The sequence below is a fragment of the Esox lucius genome, chromosome 20, assembly GCF_011004845.1.
Source record: "Esox lucius isolate fEsoLuc1 chromosome 20, fEsoLuc1.pri, whole genome shotgun sequence".
Classification (NCBI taxonomy): domain Eukaryota; kingdom Metazoa; phylum Chordata; class Actinopteri; order Esociformes; family Esocidae; genus Esox; species Esox lucius.
In genome coordinates this window covers 2,208,266-2,227,278 of record NC_047588.1, presented here as the reverse complement: position 1 = coordinate 2,227,278, position 19,013 = coordinate 2,208,266, and the positions used below count along the sequence as shown (strand labels likewise).

Sequence of the window (19,013 nt, the reverse complement as noted above, 5' to 3'; positions counted from 1 at the left end):
GGCGAGTTTGCTGGCCAATTAAGAACAGGGATACCATGGTCCTTAAACCAGGTACTGGTAGCTTTGGCACTGTGTGCAGGTGCCAAGTCCTGTTGGAAAATGAAATCTGCATCTCCATAAATTTGGTCAGCAGAAGGAAGCGTGAAGTTCTCTACTTCCTGGTAGACAGCTGCATTGACCTTGGACCTCAGAAAACACAGTGGACCAACACCAGCAAATTACATGGCACCCCAAACCATCACTGACTGTGGAAAATTTACACTGGACCTCAAGCAACGTGGATTCTGTGCCTCTCCTCTCTTCCTCCAGACTCTGGGACCTTGATTTCCAAAGGAAATGCAAAATTTACTTTCATCAGAGAACATAACTCAGCAGCAGTCCAGGCCTTTTTGTCTTCTGACGCTGTGTCTTGTTCAAGAGTGGCTTGACACAAGGAATGCGACAGCTGAAACCCATGTCTTGCATACGTCTGTGCGTGGTGGTTCTAGAATCACTGACTGCAGCTCCAGTCCACTCTTTGTGAATCTCCCCCACATTATTGAATGGGTTTTGTTTCACAATCCTCTCCAGGGTGCAGTTATCCCTATTGCTTGTACACTTTTTTCTACCACATCTTTTCCTTCCCTTTGCCTCTCTATTAATGTGCTTGGACACAGAGCTCTGTGAACAGCCAGCCTCTGTAGCTATGACCTTTTGTGTCTTGCCCTCCTTGTGCAAGGTGTCTTTTGGACAACTGTCAAGTCAGCAGTCTTCCCCATGATTGCCTACAGAACTAGACTGAGACCATTTAAAGGCCTTTGCAGGTGTTTTGGGTTAATTAGCTGATTAGAATGTGGCACCAGGTGTCTTCAATATTGAACCTTTTCACAATATTCTAAACTTCTGAGATATTGAAGAAATAAACACTTGAAATACATCAGTCTGTGTGGAATGAATGTATACATTATATAAGTTTAACTTTTTGAATGGAATTACTGAAATAAATCAACTTTTTGATGATATTCTAATTTTATGACGAGCACCTGTATATCACTTGTGCGTGTTAACTTATGGTATGGTGTATACTTTATTAAGGCTTAAGGACAAACGAATGGTCTTCAAACAGTAGAAGATTATCTTTGTTTAACTACAACTATTGAGACACTATTTTACAAACTTGAAAAAATTACTGCTGAACCGCTACAGCTACTTAAAACGGCACAGGCAAACGCGTATCAATAATTCAAATATATTTTAAAGAGCCCTTTTTACATCAGCAGATGTTACAAAATGCTGAGCTTATACACATACCTTGTTTGTAGCGAACTCAGTCTATAATAGAATGGACTCAACCCAAAATGTGTTACATATGCTAAATAGGCTACCATATACTACCACCGCTTTTTCTTCGTCTCCATCGGTCTTCTTTTGCTAACATAGTAATTCATTCCATAATATGATTTGCTCAATTATAATTATTTACCTAAAATTCAAGTATCTTCATATTTTTACGTAATTTATTTTTCTCTTTTTTTATGTTATTTTATGATCATATGAAGCCTGACTTCATATGATTACATGACAAACTGAAATGCAAAATAGCTATCACACTCACCTGCAAAACTATGGACATTTTTTTTTTATCCTCAATTGTGTTCTGCGGGAAACAGCATTAGATTTGCTCTCTTGTGTAATTCAGTAGTGGTGACGTGATAAAAATGCAGACAGACCCATACCTCTGTCCCAGTCTATCATCTCACACGAGGGTCACCAGAGATCAAGCTGCAGTACATATGGTTCCTATAGGAACCCAGTGTTACAGTAACACCTCCTGAATACTCCAGACCATATGTGGAGCCCTCTGGAACTATCTGATATGGGCCTGCACAGTAGTACCGTAAAACTCGTGTGCTACTCGAAACCATGTGTGGTGGAAGCGCGTTTGACAGAAGCTTACATAGTAGGACCGGGTGTCACACTTACCACTGACAACCATGTGTGGTTGTGCACCACCAGACAGTCGAGCTCGGCTTGCAGAAAGCAGCGGAACACAAAGCAATGCTGGGAACCATGTGTGCGGCGGAGTGTGTTTGACAGTTCTCTACACCACGGTGTATTAGAAGGCCCCGTAGCTTTAAATTGATGGCTGTAACGTTAGGCAGAAGCCCAGGATTAGCCAGCCACCGCGGTTTGTTTAGAGTGCATATACAACCACAACCAACCTCATGAGTGCGAGGGGAGACAAACTGCTGAGCTGTGCTTGGAGCCAGACCTGAGTGAGCAACGAAGGGCAAAATACAATTGACTTGTAAACTCATCGCTCCACTGAAATGAGTGAGTTATAGTCGTTTCAGCGCGTGTGTGTGTGTGCTGTGTGTTAAACACAACACCGTCACAATGCTCTTGTGCCAGAGTGGGGGAAGTCTCTGTCTAAAGTCACCTTTGACCTTCTTTGCCAACCCTCTCCAATATCTCACAGGTACCTACAAAATACCCATCCCATCGTCATGGTTCAAAGGCACTCCTGTCATTTTCTCATTCCATCAATGTTTTCCCTCTTTCCCTCCGTGCTGTCCTGGTGACCAATGGTCAGGCGCGCCAACACTAACCTTTGTCTGTGTGACCAGTGAGGCAGATGAGCCAAGACTAACCACGCTCTTGCGCGTTTCCTTCCCGCCCGTCAACAGAAAAAGTCACACTTACAAGTCCCAATGGGCCAGCTTAAGGCGGAGTGTTTACACACAGTATGAATAAGGCTGCTGTGCTTAACACAACACTGGCCACATTGACCGAAGGCACAGGGAAGAGTGCAGCTGGATTAACCACACTAAGCGGACCCACACACACTTAATGTACAGGTCAGAATATATAACCAAACACACACACATACACACACAGATAAAGAATGCCCAGCAATAACACAACACGTCATTTTACTTAACAAAAGCATAGGCAGTCATGCAGCAGGACGTGTGCACGAGATGAGGAAGGATGCTTCAGGTGGCAATACATCCTGCCTCAGCCGGTAATGAATCCTGACCTCTTCTTCGTCATGGTCGTAGCCGCTGGGGAATTTCGGTTCGGTGGGAGAGAGAACGAGAGCCTGTCAGGACCACTTTTCCGCTGATTTATACGAACGTGACCACTGAAAATGATCCACCACAACTGGCGCCACTGCGGCCTGTCTGTGGTTCAACCAAGGGAATTGAGACACGTGGAGGCAGCAGTGATGGCACACGAACGAAACGCACAAAAGGGTGCGTGTTTGGATGGCGATGGGCGGGGGCACTATGCCTTCACTAACCAGACCATGCCCTGCTCCTTCCTTCTTCCTTTCCCCAAAGGGGAGCTTGATGTCACATGGGAACTGTCACACAGAGCGAACAGTCCTCCCATCCCTCTAATCATTCTCTTCATTACTCATTACTTCCATGACATCACAGGACAAAGGCAAAAATACTTGAGCATGCTGCTGCTGGGGAGAAATACTGTATTTGTATTCCCAAAGCCAGGCAAGTTTACTCCATGGATTACCAAGGCGGTTTGTTTATATTGTTAAATATTTATTGGGGAATTGTAATGTTTTATTTCATAGAGAACTGGAAGTGGGGAACGACAGTGGAGAGTTATTTGTTGCTTTTAACCCCTGTTGCATTGGTAAATGTGCTACAGCGGTAGCAGCTTAGACCGCTGGACCAACCTAGGCCTAATTAAGGATTTTCCAATAACACAGAATATCACACATTTGTTTGATGTGTTGGGGGGGAAATGTTTATCTAATTCAAATGGCCAATCTCCACCAAAACCTCCTGTTCTCAAAAAGTGAGAACATTACGGGCCGGTTTTGCAGACACAGATTAAGCCTAGTCTAAGACAAAAGTTCAATGGAGTTTTCTATTGAACTAGATTTTTTACTCCTAGACTAGGCTTAATCAATGTTGGCAAAACAGGCCGTACATTACCTTAAAATAATATGACACCGTTTCACACGCCAACCCCACCAAAATTAAAAAGAGGTAGCAAGTCATTTAGGGAATGGGGATGCACTGCTATGTCAGTTTCAATGGGCTTGAATTTTCTGTTATCCTTTTCTGTTATTTTGTCTTGTAAATTAAACATTTGTATGCAATGTGGGACTTTTCAGATGGAAGGTGATATTTTCATTTTTTTTTTTACTGTTTTTCCCCTTTAAGATTGATTTAAACCAGATGAGCCAGTTAAGAAGAAATTCTTATTCACAAAGACAATGGGAAACAGCGAAGGCGCTTAACAAGCAAGTTAGGAAGTAGGAGAAAAAAAACAATCCCTGTCTTTCAGGGATCATAACGTTTCACAATAATACAACCTGAATTTCTTCCTAAGCGAGGTAGAGAAAACCTGTTCTGGAAAACTTCAAACATTAGTTTCCTTCCTGAAAGGAGAAAGAGTGCTCCCAGTGTGCTGGGCTTCGCTGGACTTTCTCACTACCCTAGGCCACTAACACAAAGTGAAATCAATACCAACGGGTTGGTGTGGCTATAATGGCTCATGTAGCTGGAAAGTTGTATCAAAAAGGGTTGAGGGTTTGGTTTTGGCATGTAAAAGATATGCTGTATAAAGTGCCTGTATTTTAAAATGTATTTTTTTTTACCAACCTATATAGACTGTATACATACAGTATGAATGCGTTAAAGGGGTAAACCGCAGTTCACAAAACAGCAAAGTGGTTACAAGTGTTTCTGAAAAAGGGGTCAGGCTGGAAAAATATAACCACTGCAAAATTCTAAGACAGTGTTATGAATTTAAGTAGAGACCATTCAATAGACCATTCATGAGACAAAAATAGTTTTAAGCATGTTTGGAGGAAACTGTTTATGAGTGTTTACAATTACACCGTTTACAAACAAAAGCATAAACCAGCTAATAGTAGGGATCTGATGGCGTTCAACAATTAAAGTAAGTTCATGAGACATCAATGGGTACCCGGAATTCATTTAAATGTTCAAAGATGGAAGTTACAATCATAGATTGTCCATTTAAAACTTTAAGCTGCTTAGCTAATACTTATAAGTGCAGGGAGAATGCAGTAAGAATAGGTATGTAGACTGCTGCTTTATATGATTAAAAAAGGTGTACTGGTCAGAACACATTTTTATATAGAGCTTTGGCAGAGTGAAGCTACCGGCTGCTACAAAAATAGTTTCTGCCAAACACTCCTGCAATATGTGGATAATGATGTAAACCAGCATGAGTGGAGGGATATGCTAGGTGTGGTTACACTTTTTTGTATATTATGTTAATAGTCAAATATTGTTATAATGACAATCACAATGGAGACAAAAAAGTATTGGACTCAAGCTTGTGGTGATTTGTTGCCAAGTGTAACATTATTCATGTATTTTAAATTGTCAAATAAAATCAATCAATCAGCCTTGAGTCTACACAACGGGAAATCCCCCAACTCAATTGTTTTATCCTTGAATAAAATGCAGCTCTATCTGTGAGACAGACCGTTCCTGGCTTCATTGCCCTGTCCCAAAGACACAGCTGTGGGTCGGATGAGATCATGTGTCTTTTGGATGTGTAAATACTACACATCACTGGGCCTGTAAGGCTGCTTATACTGAAACGTGTACACTAACAAAAAAGGTTCCTTTCCAAGACATGGTCTGTACACTCTTAGAAATATTGGCTTTTGTTGTTTTGGAACGTATGAAATCAAGTGTTGTTTTAACCAGCTAATCACAGTACTGGGTTGTTCAGTGACAGATACAAAGACTATCAGCCAAATAATTCTGTTTCTTAGCACAACACCCTTATTTTTGCTAATCCAAAAACTAAAATGTTAATCGAGAATATAGAGATGTATATTTACCATTATAGAAGTTTTCTGCTCTTACCCATAGTGATGTAATGTTAAGGCATTTAGGGCAAAAAACAACTATGTCCGTCCAGTATTCAGTAATATCTTTCCTCCAAAAAAATGCCCAGATCAATAGACATCTAAAATCTATTAATTAAATTTTATCAGAACAATCATACTTTTACAAAAAACAGAGGTAAACATAAACAATTATTTCAGGTGGAAGAATGTGAATGTACATAACTTTTTTTGGGGGAAAACTCTTCATATAGGCGAGACTACATTACTGGCATCACAATAAGCTTAGATCAATCCAATGCATCTGTAACATTCAGAGGTTTTGAGAGCCAGGAGAGCTGAGTTAATGTGTGCTGTACAGACATCTAAAAACAGCAAAGCCACTGGGACCTTGGCCAACCAATGCTACCCCTCCCAACATCCTTCACTCTTATAGATAATATAACAATAGATAGGCTGCTGACATAGATCCCCTCTACATCAGAATGGAGCAATTTGCCAGCCACCTTACCTTGGACCTGTTCTATACCAATTACAATGGAAAGGTATGGTTGAAGTGGCATTTTAAGTTTTTGGTTGTAGGAAATTGTTATATTTCCTTAATATTATATAAATAACCACTGTCATGCATATCATAACATATACAATGACTATACTTCAGAATATTAACAAACAAATCTCTCAAATTGTTTTCAATTAATAATGTATTATTTTAAGTGTACAAAATGGGTATATGATATTTAAAGTAGGACTACACAGAATAGCACTTTAAATACAGTGTAAATGTATATTTATTTCCTATGATAACAGTTAACTGTGATTTTATATTATTCTACACTTATGTATTGCATATTCATACAAAAATGATTAAAATTAAAATGTTTGTGCAGTACATTAAACGGAGCTAACTAGCTAACTACATTTGGTACCCTATGAGTACAGCAGAAATAGGAGTAGCTAGGCTACTTTTTTAGGTGGTGATGTGGACAAATCTACACATCACCACCTGCTTATTATATACAATATTTTTCTTTGCACATACATTGTGTGCAACATTGATTCATAATTTACTGTAGCAAACTAGCTTAGCCAGTTCATTTAACAAACAGGATTCTGATTCGTTTCCATACCGAGCAAAGGATTGCTTTCTTGTTCATTGATTAAAAAAAAAACATTACAATATTGTTGGTCCATAAACCATGAGTTAAGTGGCTTGACTTTTCCGAACTGGCCCCAGGTAAGAGCACAAAGCTATTGGGACGTCAGATAGAACTATAAGTCCCATCTATGCTTTACATCTATGCTCGTCACACTGTCACTGACCTGCACTGACCCTACACGCACTTCCTGTTTCCTGAGTGGCTCCAGAACTGCAGCCAGCAGAGTCTCTATCCTTTAATGCACTCCAGATCCTGTAATGTGTGTGCATGTGTATCTTCCTTAATGTGTGCGGTACTGTGCGTGTGTATGGAGAACTTAGACCAGCCTTCAGCAGCCCAGAGTTTTAAATGTACACATTAATGACACTAAAAACTGGCCTTAATATCCCACTGTCAAAGAGGGATATTTCAAACTGTCTGGCTTCTACATTACATAGTGACATTTAGGCGAGTGTTTTACATGAAAAGGTCATTCTGGCACTTGGAACAGGTCTGTCAGACACCTGGAGTGGGCAAACATTTGACCTTCGGGAAAGGAAGAAACTATTTAAGGCCTAACTGTTTAATTTGGAGAGGGGTTTGTGCTGGTTTAGGCAGGGCCCACAGATTTCAACAGCACTTGACTGTTGCTGCACTTATTAATGATCAGCCAGTTAAATGTCTGCACAGTTCTTAACAGGTTATTCAAATAAAATTATTTCATCTTTTGTCTTGATTGAAACAAAAACTAGAATTTTCTTGCCTTCACTTCCTGATAATAGTATAAAATAATGTCAAAACAGCTGAGGAAATGTTCTTGGTCACAAGCACATTATGGCAGATGTTGTTGCGAGTGTAGCAAAATGCTTGTCTTGCAAAATGGAAAGAGACCAGTGGAGTTTACAATGTACACGTTAAGGTCACATGGACTGAATTAATGTACGTGTGTAAGTGTCTGTACTGTAGGGAATGTGTAAGAGTTTAATTATGAGAGAGTCTGTGTAGGGCACATGGTGAGTAAACATAGGTGCAGATTAGGTTGTAGTACAGATAGGCAGTTAGTTTAACAGTCTGAAGTTCTAGTGCTGTGTATTCCATCCAGGGGTACAAGGACCCCTTGGAATACTAGGCCTTGAGAAAACTCATGAAACCATAGGCTTAAAGGCAAAAATGTGCATGATCCATCAGTGCACAGAAAGATTCAATAGATTGTTCAGTTACCAGGAAAGGTTGGGGCTGGCTTGACAGATCCTATTTTTCATTTTCATGCCAAATATTTAGCGTGAAACCAGAAGTTATACAGCACAAACAGCTCTGGTACCAGGCTAAAACCTGCTTTGGAATAAATAAAAATACATTGGTACCATAGCTGTTAGGATTGTATGACAACACCAGCAACAGTTGATTCAGATTAACTGGCGTGGTGCATGCAAACAGACAGAAACACAGTGAAGGTGTCATTCATGCACATGTACACACATCATGTGATATTACAGGATGTTTGGTGCAGAATTAATACATATAGCTGCATGGCGACCTCGAAGGCATGAATTTAATAAAATAGGACATTAAGAGACATTATAAATAGGACATTACATGTTTAACAAATAAACATTAATTTTCTTCATTGTTGGAATAGTCCAGTCAATCCATGAATTATGGGGAATTATGGGGATAATATCCCAAAAAAAAGCCAGATTTATGAGGTGTAAAATCACCGGAAGCAATGGTTTGCTACCTCCAAGTCATTTTTACCAAATGGTATCTGAAATGGTAACTGACTCCAAATATTGATTTGTAGTGCTGTGATACCGGGACAGATTGAAGGGGAAAAAGTGTTGTACTTTGAAGCATTTCTCACTTCTGTAAGACATGCTCTCGGATTCCCCAGGCTTCCACCATGGAGGGATTGTCTGTTCCCTCTCACACACTCTGGATGGGGGGTTGAGGAGAGGAGAGCAAAGTAGGGTGGAAGAAGGAAAGACAGATCCTGTGTGGAATTAGGGCAGACATCTGAGAATAAAAAGAGAGGCAGGCAGAGCACAGGATGAGAAAAAAGCAATTGATGAGTCCAGAAAAGGTAATGAAGAAGGGAGTGGTAAATGGGAGGAGGAACTATGACTTAGATATGAACTGTCTTTAACGACGAAGTAGAGGAGACAGACGAAAGGCAGAGAGAGACGTGAACTCGACAGATTGAGTTGCACTGCAACAAGAAGATAGAGATGGAAATACGTGAAAAATGAGGAAAGACTGATGGGCATAGTTAGAGCGATAGAAAGGGGGGAAAAGACAACAGCAAGAAAGAAAGGAAACGGGTGAGACGGAAGAGAACTCCCGCCTGTCTGGTTCCCTGCAGACGCCTCCACCCAATCACTCACCTGCCAATAGCAAATTGAAAACAACTCTGCACATAATCCTTGGGAACTAAAAATACCAGGTTCTTTGAAGCCCCTTCCACGAAGGCCTGTCAGTCTTCACAGGCCTCCTTCCCAGCAACAGACCACAACATACACACATTAGTAATTATGAGAGCAAGAGAAAGACACAGAGAAACCAATAGATAGACAGAAAGAGAGATGAGAAAGAAAGGAAGGGGAGTTATGGAGCTCCATCCTCTGGACAGACAACAAGAAAACAGCATGACAGAGCAGGAAAATCTGTGCAAGAGCTACAACATAGAGAAAAAGAGAACAAAAGGAGTGCGTGTGTCTTCTTGTCTGTGTGTGCGCAAGACAGAGAGAGTGGTGCATTTTAGCATTTCTGCTGCAGGGTAGCAGTGGCCTGGTCCAAACACAGTGAGAGAATGCCTCACCTCATTAATCGCTTTATACATAAACCCTCAGGAACACTATGACACACTACCTATCCTCTGTTCAACGATTGCATAACATTACACACCGCACTCAACGCCAAATGCACACATTCAGCAGTCCCATAAAACGTGCCTCTGCTGGACACATTCACTAAACTGCCTTGTACTTAACATTAACATCTTTTTGATCACGTTACAGTATCATCTTACGGAAGAACCTGCCCCATTGTGGTAAACAATACTAAAAGTCAGAGGAGGACCACTTATTATTTTGTGCTCACTCAGTTTTCTTTTCCTTTATTCCCTCTGTTATGCAATGATGCTTGGCCACAGTTGTCATACAGTTCAAATGGCAGCAGCGTCTAGGTCTTGCATAAGTTTAACGAATGGCTGAGCCTCTCTCTCTCTCTTATTTGCAGGTTCACATTCCCACTATGTTAACTGACATACAGGAGTATGGTATGAGAGAAGATACAATCACAAATTAGACATTGACAGGTTGCTAAGTACAATGGAGATACTGACAAAAAGAGAGATACCTCGGTCATATAACTACTGAACACCTAGGCCACGTGGCATTATGAGTTCACATCATAGAGTTTAGTAACATTACTCAGCTTCATGACTGCAACAGTGTAGCCACAAGTATAACAAAAGACAGTGTAACATCCCAAACATACACCTTAAGCAACAATATAAGCAACAAATCAACTACAGAAGTTCCTTTTGGCCAATATCCCCCAAACTGACATGCAGTTGGTCTAAGTGAAATGGCACCAACCCGAAGAATCTCTTTCTCCCTGGCACCAGCTTAGTGAAAATCAGATGCAACTAATGATCGTAGCGAACACAGTGTGACTGTAAAGCTTTGACTTGCCTCCAAATGGTTCAACAGTGTGTTTGTGTTGATATGTTTGGCTGTTGTTTGTACAGCCAGCGTTCTCACAACTAGTAACACACAGACACATATTACCACACCACACAACTTTGTTTGTGTACAGAAGTGAAGAATGGAGGGGACAAGTCTGAATATTTACTAAGACTAGTTAAACTCAATCTGTCACACATTGAACCACACCAGACTTAACACATACAACGCTTTAAACATGACACATCAAACACATCAGGTCACACAAAAAAACAGCAGTCAAACACAAAGACAGACATGACAGACTATAAACCTTTTTTAAACTGTGGAAGTGACACAATTCTCATGTTTTTGTGTACATCAACAAAACGGCTAGCTAACAAAATTAGCTTGGTGTAGTTACTGTCTTAATGTCAAAAACGTAATGCTTAAATTATTTGAATACATTTTAACTACATTAGCTATTAACAGGAGGCATGGTCCTTACAACCAGAAATAATAGCAACTATGTTGACTAATTAATACTTCCAGTGAACCATTAGGGTGGGATGCATCACCTGTATTGATAAATCAGCAGAAAATAGATGATATAGCCAGCTCAGGTAGGTGATTTATGAAGTTATTAAATTTACCATCTAGCTTTGATCTTAAATGATCAAAAAGAAAAATAACCTAGATAACCATACAGGGTTGAGGTGACCCAATGTTGTTTCAAGCTACCCAGTGCAATTGCAATGAAGTGTGTGCTACTGCAACAAACCGACCTTTGGTTTACCTCGAGCACATATCATTCACACCATTCCAGTTGCATTTATACACTCTCTTTATAAAAGGTTTATATGCTCACATAATGTACATTGTTAGCATGTCAATTCCGTTTACAATGAACAAATTAAACTTAAAAAGGAGAACTTAAGTGTTAAAAAGTAAGTTTAATGTAGAATGCAATTCTAAACATTATTAAATTTCTGGGTGTTGTGGCCTCAACATTTCCTGTTTGTCCAGCTATAATGTCTTCAATTTGGATTTGACTGACTCTATGCCTTTGATCATATTGTAAAATTTTGCAGCTGATGATCATTGGTTTCAGTGTAACCATCCCTGCATAGCAGACTGCCAGAGGCAGTTTAAAAGTTGGAAACATGACCTTGTCACTGTTAACCGTGATTACTATTCTTTATGTGGGCACTTCATGTGTTTTTCTGTATGTTTCCTCTACATATTATATTTTAATATTGCTGTAAAAGGTCTCATCCTCAGCTTGATTTCCTTGTAAAACTAAGGTAAAATAAAGCAAAAAAAGTCCACAATAGAACTCCATACACGTTAAGCAAAATCCATTATCCTTCAAAAACCCTGTCCTTGGATTTTTTCTGCATTGATTTGCCAGTCCACGCCTACATAACAATATTTGCCATGTTATTTTTGGTACTAACCTGAAAAACACGGCAGTGAGGGACATTAGTCAGTAGATTGTAGCACACTACATAGGTCCCTGAAGACATTTTGTCCTTGTCAAAGGGGTAAGAGGCCTAGCAAAAATGTAATTTTCAATGGCTTGTTGCAGCGCCACTATTTTGTCTTCAGTGTTACTTCATAAATGCCAGATCCCTGTGACAAGACACATCATGCTCCCAGTTTTGCGAACTATGTCTGAGATATCATGTTAGGTGCTCAGACGAAGGCCAATTAAGTGTCCACTCCCAAGTTATCATGGGAGAAAAATAATTATATCCACCTGGTGTCCCATATCTGATTAGAAAATAATGCAGTTCAGGGTCAGGGACATCACACAGTGGTTTCTGCAAAAGCTGTATCTGTATTTTTATTTTTCTGATTCCTAACATTCCATCTCACCTCACCATTTGAAACTGTAGCAGAGGGGATTTAAGTAGCAGGTGAGATCTAGTAATCACTGTAATGACACTCTCCCCAATGGGTCTTAAAGTAGGTTCTTCTGTTTATAATTACGTTCTTGATAGACCAGGGGTTGGCTTTCTACCTTCAGCCGTATCAAATATCATTGTAGACTAAGGTTAATATCCTGGATTAGCAACAGAGATTCATAACAAGGCTATGTTGCAGCCAATATGTGAGTGAGCCTTTGGGGGACTCTTCAGTGCACAATTTTGAAAAACAGCATTTTTGTCAGTGTAGGCCATATTGTAAATGATCCGATTTTCAATGGAATATCTGAATAGCAACCATCATTCCTGTGTTGCAATGTCACATTGTGTTTGCTAATTCAAGTTTATAATTTTAAAAGGCTAATTTATCATTAGAAAACCCCTTTTGCCATTATGTTATCACCACTGAAAACCTGTCCGTAATAAAAAAGCTATTAAACTGGCAATCTTTAGACTAATTCAGTATCTTCAGCCTCGACATTTGGGTTTGATGGGCTCAAAATGGCCAGAAACAAATAATGTTCTTCTGAAACTCAACAGTCTATACTTGTTATAAGAAATTAAAGCTATTCCTTGTGAAAAATTGCCAAGACACTTAAGATCTCGTACAACGAAGTGTACTACTCCCTTCACAGACCAGTACAAACTGCCTCCAATCAGAATAGAAAGAGGAGTGGAAAGCTCACAACTGAACAAGAGGACAAATACATTAGTGACTAGTTAAAGAAACAGATGCCTCACAGATCCTTAACTGGCAGCTTCATTAAATAATAACTGCAAACCAGTCACAACGTCAACAGTGAAGAGGCGACTGGGATGCTGGCCTTTTGGCCATTTTGAGCCTGTAATCGAAACTAAAATTGCTGATGCATCAGATACTGAACTAGTCTAAAGAAGTTTTATTGCTTCTTTAATCAGCACACATTTTCAGCAATGCTAACAATCGCAAAAGGGTTTTCTAATGATCAATTAGCCTTTTAAAATGATAAACTTGGATTAGCAAAAACATTGGAAAAAAACATTGCCATTGGAACACAGGAGTGATGATTGCTGATAATGTAACAGGATTTAACAGCAAATTTGCAGTTGCAATAGACATCTACAACATTAACAATGTTTACACTGCATTTCTAATCAAGTTGATGTTATTTTAATGGACAAAAAAGGAAGGACATTTCTAAGTGACCCCAAACATATGCACCGTAATGTATATTTAAGCAATAAGGCACGAGGTGAGCTCTTTCACCTAAGAGCTGTTCTTAGGCACAATGCATCAAGTTTTGCCTATGATGGTTCATAGGGTAACCTTTCTAAAAACTTTTTGAGGTTGATTTCTGAGGAAGAATGTTCATAAAATGGTTCTTTAAGGAACTAATAAAGGAGATATATTTATTTTTAATACAGGCTACATGAACTTTGGCAAAGCAATCCAGCTAATTAGCAATTGTGATGTGCAACTGCTTCAGATCAGGACAAATTTTTAGGTGGGTATAATTTTTGTGACAAATGCTCTTAGAACATGTTTTTGATTTGACAGTTAAAATGGTCTGTACTATATATAGTACATACTGTAGGCACACACACAGACAAGAAAAACACACATGCTTGAATGCAGATATCCAGAAATGTACACGTACGCAAGCCCCCACACCCGTACACACATGCATGGCCACACATAAACACCCTTAAATCTCATTTACTCATGAATTGCGTTCGCCTTTAAGAGCTTTGTATCTCTGACACTTTCTGCTTCCCATAATAAATGTGACACCTCCTTCCTGGAGAAAGTTTAAAAGCCTGATTAAAAGTAATTCAGTAACTCAAAAACTTGGCATACCCACTGGGCTTTTCTAATTATATGGTCCCTCTGCAAACTCTCACCAGAGGAATGTCCCTACGCAGTGCTAGCTAGCTCACCTCAGAGAGTAATATTATGAGAACAGAAAACAACAAAATAGTCCGAAATGCCTTTACAGGCCAGCATCATAGCTTCTCCTAGGTTAGCAAACTTCATCAATAATGCTTTAATGAGCCAATTGTACCAAAATTATCTGCAATTTGTTTTATTTGGTTTTAACCACGTAAAGAGTTAATACTTGGAACCTGCTCAAAGTGTAATGTACTATCATCCATCCTAAAAGCTAGCTAATTAGTGCTCCTTTAAATATGCATCACTAAAAAAGGTCAAATCAACATGTGTTTTTTATTTTTGCGGTTACAACAGGTTGATGTTTTCCACTAGCTGAAGTAACTCATTAACAAATGACCTCTCTTAAAAATTGCTGAAATGTTTGCCCAGCAATGTCTCAGAAATTGGAAATATTGCAAGTTATTTGACGTGTAGTTTGGATAGATAGTGTAGAAAAAGACACTATGTACAATGCACTCTCCTGTTCTGCAATGCAGATTTCCAAAGTAAACCCAATGCAACATTTTATTTAATACAATCATTCCTGGTGATACAACCACATTTTCGGGAGGAGTAGGCTGTTCTGAACGACTGACAAAGCTCAGATGGAGGATTGCACTTCCATCATGAATAAGGATGTCTTACCTTCAAGTAGATCTGTAACACCTTTGTAAAGTTGTAGGTTGTTTCAAGACCTAAATATCAACAGACCACGACACTGTCATTCCAGTGATAGGCAAACAAGACAGATTTGCCGCTGCTGTTCTTGCAGTTCCATCCTTCTAAGTCTTAGAAGCAATGATGCTTTCCCCTCTCCAGCCATTATCATCCTTGGTTAAGGTTTGGACAGGAAGATAACTATGAATTGATGAATGTGCTGCTCCAGGCTATTGACTTAACCCGAGTTTGAACAATGTCAGGTCCAAACGGCGCATACAGTTTAAACACACATACACCAATCATACAGACAGCTTGGTGTGATACATAACACACATGCCATGATAACAAGGAAAGCAAAACTATCCCCCAATACAGACAGTGCTTGCGCACATACGCACACCAAACGTCTCATTGTTACATGCTGATGTTCACAAGACAGCTATAGCCCACCAGAGATAGCCAATCACTTTGAAAGCAGAAAGGGCTATGGTACACTACAGTTAATGTACAGTGCAAGTATGGCGTGCTAACTGCAATGTATCAATGTTTTGTCAGCCCTTAGAGTAGGCAAACACTGGAGAGTTCAATGGTGAGCAACTTGCGTCAATTAGGAGCAAAAATGAGAGGTCAGATAATATGATGGGGGTCGGAGGGATGGGTAAGCAGCTAAGTTCTCTTTCTACAAACCACTCGAAAGCACAGCAACAGTGGGTTTCCTTGATGGAATTTTCCATGGAGCAAGTGGCAAAGCTGAGCAGGGTCTGGGGCCGCCTAGTATACGCACAATGCCACTGGTTTAAACAGTGCACAACAGTCCCCAAACACCCACCCCCTGCAACCCCGCCTCTCACCCCTGCCCACTCTCCAGCCCATCCTCTCCCCCTTGCACATTTTTGTGAGGGTTCTAGTGCTGTTGTGCCCCGCAGTGCTTGCTCTGAGGACTTCCTGGCGCCCCACCAAATAAGATGGATACCCACGTGGCAGTGTGCATTATTAGTTGGCAAAGACACTCACTTTGACAGTATATAATGAATGCATGCACGCACACAGTCTCCAATATATATATTTTAAAAAAAGAGTCATACCGCATTGTCTTCGGCTGTCGGATCAACTTCTGGATTGATCCCCTTTTTTTCCACCCTTTTTCTATCCTTCCTCCTTTTCTTTGTCATCTTTCCTCCCAGGATCTATAGAGCCTTGTTGCATCAGAAATAAAGATCTGGACTTTTTCTCTAGAAGGTTGACTTGGGTTTATTTATACCCTCTGAATGCCTTCCTGACTGCACTTGACACAGTGCCAGCTCTATTCATATTTAGGGTATTTATACAACTGGCAGGGGCCAAGGATAATATTTAATGCAAAATATACCTTGGGGCATGTGAAATATCTCCTAATTTATTTTCCCTTCATGCCGTGCAGGCTACTCACATTGGATCTAGAGTGGGGAAAAACAATTTCAGAAGTAATGACATTAATGGTAGTGTTTAATATTATTATTGTGTTTTGACAACTTTGACTTAAAATATGAACGTGTATGTAAAACACAGTGGTCTATAACCTGAAAGCTGTGAAGGGGTTGGAACAACATTCAACTCAGGTGAATCTGGAAGCTCAGGGTCAAACACAAAAACAACCTTTGCAATATCACCCCTTCTCCTTAGTCTGTTTCAGAACTATTCTGACAGTATTTAAGTATCCTATGCTTGGTGTTTTAAAAAACACTTGTAAACAATTAAACAATTTAGTTGGAGCAAAATTCAGAGATGGCACACTGACAATATTATCAGTCCATACATAGTCCGCTTTTTTCAATGTCATTTTAAGAATAAATACTCATAGGCCTCTACCTCAATGACTGCTTTGCCAATGGGGCTCAACCTGTCCCGTCACTTCCTACACACCAGTTCCTGGCTGGAGAGAAGCAGGCAAGGACACGCTGACTTAAAATAACATTAGGGAAAAAGTGCGTGTTACGTTACAAAATTTACCCACATACAAAATACAAGGTCCTCTTTCTTTGGAGTACGTTGGGAAAGTCTTGGATCAGTGTTTCATTGTAGTCTGCGTCTACTACCTCATAACTATACAATAACAAATTCTCAAGGCGGCGCCGGGAGTCCGACTTTAGAGGAAATCATTTCAAGAAAAACTTTATGCCAGGTCACTTTTATGTGGGTGTATGACCACTCTAATAGCGCAAGCCAACTTGCCGGTGTTCGCATTATTGTTGTTTTCCCTGTCGGGGAGTTGGCCAGGATGAATTGTTTCTTTTTCAAAATGCATAACAAACACACGTGATGACAGGATACAAAATTGGAAGAGTTATAACTTACATCAATTATACTTGTAGCTGAGAGCCTACACATTTCGTAGGCTGTTAGACTTTTTGAGTAATGCGTTTTAACCAATAACCTGATTAGCCATATATACACAAACTTACTTTCAGATGAGTAGCGCGGTTGCATGTCGATTTTGTGCACCTCCTTCGCATAGTACTCCTCCTCGCTTCGTTGGCGCTCGCACATCGCCGCCCTTTCATTGGCTTTCTCCTGCAATAGGTCCCTCGTGCTATTATAGATTGCGATGATGTCTCGGGAAACCTCATCAGGCTCCGGATATGTCTCCGGGGGGCTTGTGAGCTTCAACTTGCTCAGTATCTGTCCCCTTATGGCTTCTATGCGCTTTTTCATAAACTGATCCATGTCCAACGTACTACATGTAGACAAACTGACGCCCACAGTGGCTAAATCCAAGGTCAAGAGTAGACTTAAAACGTAGTAGTTCATTTTGAACACAAAAGCTACAGTAGCGTCTTAAAAGCGTGACCAATTCGCGTATACAGATCCCTATAAAAGTAAATTCAAATTCACATTTGAATAAAAAATACCCAAATACTTGTGGTCAGTATCTCTGAAATTATTGTAGCCCTAAATATTGGGAAGTGGTAGTTCTGTATTCACAGTTTCAACACAGTATTTCAAAAAGTGCCTGAAAATCCATTCAACAACCTTGAAAGTGAAATGATCTGCAAAATCCGTTATACAGTCATTGGAGTAGACAGCAGCAGTCTGATATTCCCAAGTTACATCATAACAAATGCATACTGTGCGTAACGTTAAAAATCTCCAAACAAAAAGGCCATAATTTTGGACGTTAAATTGCTTAGCTAAAAAAAATATATATTAAAGTAAAACAAACTAACTCGCTATCTCCAGCTGTACAGCACAGATTTGTAGCCTGAGAGTTTGCGCACACCTCCACCGCATCAGAGCACTGCAAGCTTTCCAACGGTGGCCAATTTCTCGCTCAGCAGAAGTCCGTCTTTGACTGCTCTATTTGAAGATCTTAAGGGCTTCGCTAAGCAGTTGCATCACCCTTTTGACAGAAAAATACAAGGTTAACCCGTCCTGCAAAACGCGAAGTGCCTACTCGACTGTCCTAACGAATGCGTTAGCCAGTATGAATGGAGAGAAAATAAAATTACGATGAGAACGTGGAAGTATTATATAATACGTAATTCCTTTTAACGCAAGCGTAGAGAGTCAACGCGTCCTTCCATTCCTTCTGCATGAAAAACGTCGGCAAATTCGGAGCACCTCGCTTTACGCGTGCCAGTGGACAACATCAGCAGGCGGCCGGTTGTAGACCGAGATTTATAAGGGACTTAACCACGTGCTCCCTCTTCATCAAATTGAGATTGTGGTCGTCACTTTTAGACTGGGGGACTCCTTCAACTTCAAGTTAGGAGTCTATTTATTGTAAATATGAGTTTGCCCATCCGGACAGTGCAGCAGGGTAATGGCCATGTCCGCAGCCACGGGGTCCTAACGCCGGATGGATAGTTTGACTAGCCTAACTTGAGAACCATATCCACA

General features: G+C 40.1%; 1 protein-coding gene across 1 annotated transcript in view; it reads right to left on the bottom strand.

The window, feature by feature from the left end:
• tgfb2 (transforming growth factor, beta 2) overlaps positions 1-18,874 on the bottom strand; it is a 51,322-nt gene extending 32,448 nt beyond the window's left edge. Inside the window, exon 1 of the mRNA XM_010866168.4 lies at positions 17,579-18,874. Coding sequence (XP_010864470.1) covers positions 17,579-17,924 — 346 coding nt within the window. The 5' untranslated portion in view covers positions 17,925-18,874. The remainder of the gene's footprint in view (positions 1-17,578) is intronic.
• Positions 18,875-19,013: the final 139 nt, after the last annotated feature.